The sequence below is a fragment of the Clupea harengus genome, chromosome 19 (assembly GCF_900700415.2).
Source record: "Clupea harengus chromosome 19, Ch_v2.0.2, whole genome shotgun sequence".
Taxonomy (NCBI): Eukaryota; Metazoa; Chordata; class Actinopteri; order Clupeiformes; family Clupeidae; genus Clupea; species Clupea harengus.
The window spans coordinates 11,640,444-11,645,443 of NC_045170.1; the positions used below are offsets into that span (position 1 = coordinate 11,640,444).

The following is a 5,000-nucleotide window of genomic DNA, read 5'->3' on the forward strand; positions in this document are numbered from 1 at the left end:
AGACTAAATGACAGGGTTTACAGAGAACTGCAGAACCTTCAGACAGAGACAGACATGTAAATTGAAATTGAGAGAGAGAGAGAGAGAGAGAGAGAGAGAGAGAGATAGAAGAGGGAGAGAGAGAGAGAAGGAGAGAAGAAAGGAGGAAGAGAGAGAGAGAGAAAGAAGAGCAAGGAGGGTCAGGGATGATGGCCAACACAGAGGTAACTGCACCAAAGCTCTATAGTAAATACTAGTGCTGCCAAAATTAGCATGTTCATTTTTGCGATTAATTCTAAATATTTAACATGTTAAAAAAACGCAAATTAACACAGCTGCCTAGGTTTGTTATTATTTCTGTTAGTGCATATGTAATGGATAAAATATCTGGGGGCATCCAACATACCCCTGACACGAAACTTCGTTGCATTCCACAAGCTTGCAAGGGTATTGAGCGCTTCAAATTACAACTGACCCAATGGGCTGCACACCACCTTCTAATTACTGACCGGCTGACCTAGTTGCTAGCTTCCTCCAAAGTATCTCCCTCCCCAAATGTCTGTCTTTTTTTCTTCGCTTGTCTGCATCATCTCAATCCCCGTTTTCCAAATAAAAGTCCCTTCACACTTTATATGCTACATATAAAAGAAATATGCTTTTCAAGCTGACAGTCAATTTTTGCTTTGAGGGTTTTATTGGAAATCTGACTTTCACAGAAGAGAATCTGAGCTCAACATTTAAAAGATGCTATTAGACAGTAGAATTGGGATTTAAATATACATCCTTTGTGTTGATTTTACATTAATTCTGTGATTTTATTTCGTTTAAATATCCATTACAAGAACATTTCTGCTAAAGAAGAAAAATGCAATTTATCGTGATTAATTACAGCAAATTTGATTATTAATTAGTTAATTTGTTTAATCGATTGGCAGCACTAGTAAATACTTAATGAAAGCCTTTTCCATTCACAGCAACATCAGCGGTGGCACGACCACTACATTCTGACTCCTCTCACAAAGAATGAATAAGGAATTTAATCGAAAGTCGTTTCTACTGTGCATCTGCTAACACAGTTGGGCAAACACACACATCTGTTGACACAGCTGGGCACACATACTCACACACACACACACACACACACACATATAAACACATGCACACACATCTTTCGCACAAACCCACATACATATGCACAGACATGAGCACTTACCCGAAGGAAGGAGTCCAGAGCCCCATTGCACATGCTCTCCACAACGATCATCATGGTGTTCCCTGCAAACACACACACACACACACACACACACACACACACACACAGACACACACACATTAGAAGGAGTGGGGAGTCTGGCTGCCAAGCTGTAGTGAGTAATAAAGATGGCATAGAGGACATTGCTGCACTTTGGCATCCTTCAGCCAGCCAGGTGTGAACTGAACACCCTGCTCAGAACACACACTCACACTCTCATCTACCTTATAACCACACAGTCATGTGTGTGTGTGTGTGTGTGTGTGTGTGTGTGTGTGTGTGTGTGTGTGTGTGAGAAGAGAGGAGTGACAGATAGACAGAGAAAGAGAGAAAGAGATAAAAAGAGGGAGAGGCTGAATGTGTGTGTGTGGAGAGAGAATGAGAGGGAGTGAGAGAGAGCTACAGCAATGAGAGAGGATCAGCAAGCATAAGGCAGCACCATTTTAGAATTTCACCACCCTCTTTTGGCAATACATATCAGACCATTTCGGTACATTCCAACAATAAAGATTAGGACTGCATTATAGATTAAACCTACAAGACCACACAGGGTGTGTGTTTTGTGTGTGTGTGTGTGTGTGTGTGTGTGTATGCGAATGTGCGTGTGTGTGTGAACATATGCCCAAGAGTGTTTGTGTTAGTGGCTGAGAAGGAGGGAGAACGCTCCATTAGAGAGGTAAGCAGCAATGAATTCCCTGGTGCCGTCTTCTGTGGAGCAAAAGAGTGTGTGTGTGTATGTATGTGTGTGTGTGTGTGTGTGTGTGTGTGTGTGTGTGTGTGTGTGTGTGTGTGTGTGTGTGTGTGTGTGTGTGTGTGTGTGCGGGGGAGAGAGGGAGCGAGAGAGGAAGGAAACAGAGGAGGGTGGGAGAGAAACCCAGAGAGAGAGAGACTAGAAAGGGAGGGGGAGACATGCACAAGATGGACAAAGCAGATACAGAGGGCTTAATCAGAAGCTAAGACAGGGCCTGGCAATGGAGGGGGACAGAAGAGAACATTGGGGATGGAGAGAGAGAGAGAGAGAGAGAGAGAGAGAGAGATTGTATCTCTCATCTCTGGCCATAAGTATCAGGAGTGTGTGTGTGTGTGTGTGTGTGTGTGCGTGATGGGCTTATGGCAGCAGGGGCTGTCTGACCACAGTCCCCCTCATCGCTCTCCCAGCAGGGAGGCAGTGAGCGGAGCATATCAGACACCACTGAGCCATCCCCAGCCATCTCATCACAAGCTCTCCTGCTGGGCATTTAGAGGACTCATCAGAAGACTGATGGACTCCGGCCTGAAGGGGGAGATGGGGGCTACAAAAGGCCAGAGGGTAAGAGATGGAGAGATGGGGCGAGTGAGCGATGAGCGATAGGGATGGAGAGAATAAGAGAGAGAGATATGGAGGGATGGGGGAGAGTATTGGGAGATAGAGAGGGAGTGAGAGACATGGAGAGATGTGGGAAAATAAGCCTGAAAGAAATGGAACCCCAAAAACACGTGAGGAAGAGAAGTGATCATCCCTCTGGTGATCTGGATGGAAGGAGTGCCAGCGATGACGGACAGTGCACTGATTGCCCTCACACGTACCGCTGGTGCCGTACTCTATAATGACTTTGACCCCTGACTTGGGAGACTACACTATCTGCAGTGCACTTGACCATGGCATGCAAACAACCCACCTCTGAAACGGATTTCCAAGGGCAGGGAAGCTGAGGTCCCCATAAAAATGACTATTTGGTAAAGAGTCTCCCAGCAAGCTGGCTAAACTGACATATGACAGACAGTTTCATACACTCAGTGCCATAGGACCCATATAGCCCTGAATGATTGGAGTCGTGAGAGTTGGTAATGACCTCAATGAAGAGACTGAAAGACTCAAAGAACACATTTTCTAACCCCATATCTCCTGTTCTCACCGTGTCTTGTATAAGGCACGTCCTTGTCCAGATTTAGCAGCGCGGCAGATGAAAAAGGAAATGGGTAATAACACCCACCAATCTATACACCTGCAAGAACGTATGATTTGGCCATGGTAACTGTTCAAAGCTGATGAGCGAAAGAGCGCACATCTCCTCCAAGGTGCTCACAGCTCCCATTATATGCTCCACAGGGTTTCTTCTATTAATGGTTGTGGCAGGAAGTCAACCCTACATAACATTCTTTACCCATGGCATTGCTGAGTAGCGTAAGTTATTGGAGTGTTTACTCATTACAATTCATTAGTTTATTCCATTATTAGCGCTGGTCTCAGTTCAGTAGCAGCCCCCCAAACACTAGCGAAGCATGTTGTGTCCTTGTGTTGCACTCATGTTTCATAGACATAACTTGAACAGTTCCTCCATAAACTTTTATAACAGATCAAGATACTTCACTAACAGCATGTCAGTGTTCTTGAAGTCTGGCCTCTAATTACCTCGTTCAGTATCACTTTGCGATTTCTTTCTACGCTGACTTTTGTCCTCTTCCTGTTTGGAGAGACAGTGTTTTCATCTGACAGCTGGTATCGGTACACACACCCATCATGCTGGTAGTCATCTACCATACTGACGAGTCCCAGTAGGCTCATTTAGATGCAGAGAACAAGTCATACTCCATTTTTAGCCACATCTGAATATTCACTCTCTCCTGGCTCCGTGTATAAACCAAACCCATCACTACCTGTCAACATCTACCGATGAAGGCCTCAGATGCTCAATTAATATTCCTGCGTAAAAAAAAAATAATAATAATATTTTTTTTTTTTTTTTAAACACTGATCCACCAGAGCTGTCCGCAATAGCACACCACCACAGGGCTGTCAGGTTTTTTTTTTTTTCAAACGAGCAAATCAGGAACGTCCATGACTAGTACACCAACTGCCTGGAGTCCATAGTCTCATCAAAATTCAGATCATTCGCCTCTCACAGAGAACAGAGACACAGAGACAGAGAATAGGTAAAAAGGGAAATGAGGAAAGATACAGATCAACAGTCAAAGAGGGGGTAAAAATAGGGAAAGGCAAAAGGAGTATATAAATAAAATAATGCATAGAAAAAGTGTTAGAGGAGCTGATTAAGTAAAGGAAGAGACAAGATAATGGCAAAAGACTGAGCACAGAGAACATAAAGAGAAAAAAAAGAGAAAGATTAAAAAAGCAGATCAGTCTGAAGAGAGGACAAGCGAGAGAACAGCTAGCGCTACAGAAACTGATGAAGAAAGAAGAGAAAAGCGACTGAGACGATGGAGTACAGAAAGGTACGGACAGCAATAGAGAACGAGAAAGACAGAAAGATCTTGAAAGGAAGAGAGTGAGACGAGCAATGTTGGAGTGACTGACCTCTGGTGATGACCCCCTCCAGACGGACGATGTTGGAGTGGTCGAACTGGCCCAGGATGGCGGCCTCAGACAGGAAGGAGCGCCGCTGTTTCTCCGAGCAGCCGGCGCGCAACGTCTTGATGGCCACCGGCAGCTCTCGCTTGCTAGGCAGCTTCAGGCAGCCACAACACACCTCCCCAAAGTCACCTGCAGGGGGCAGCACAGCAGATCAGCTACTACATACACACACGCACACACACATCACGCACGACATGTCACACACAAGCTACACACTCGCGTACATCTGTGGGGTGGGGTGGGGGGGGTGGGTGTGTTGATTGTCAGATGTATCACTGTCATGCAACTCTTATTTGCAACGTACGCATCATGGGACATGTACTTCCTGTTAGCAACGCAAACCTCATTTCAGCTAAACTGACACATACACACCATACCAGTGGCACTAGCATGTATCATGGGGTCTGTAACACATAT

General features: G+C 45.1%; 1 protein-coding gene across 1 annotated transcript in view; it reads right to left on the reverse strand.

Moving 5' to 3' along the window:
- LOC105909019 (ephrin type-A receptor 7) overlaps nt 1-5,000 on the reverse strand; it is a 107,848-nt gene that overhangs the window by 10,649 nt on the left and 92,199 nt on the right. Inside the window, 2 exon segments of the mRNA XM_031585962.2 lie at nt 1,193-1,254; nt 4,527-4,712. Of these exon segments, the coding sequence (XP_031441822.1) occupies nt 1,193-1,254; nt 4,527-4,712 (248 nt within the window).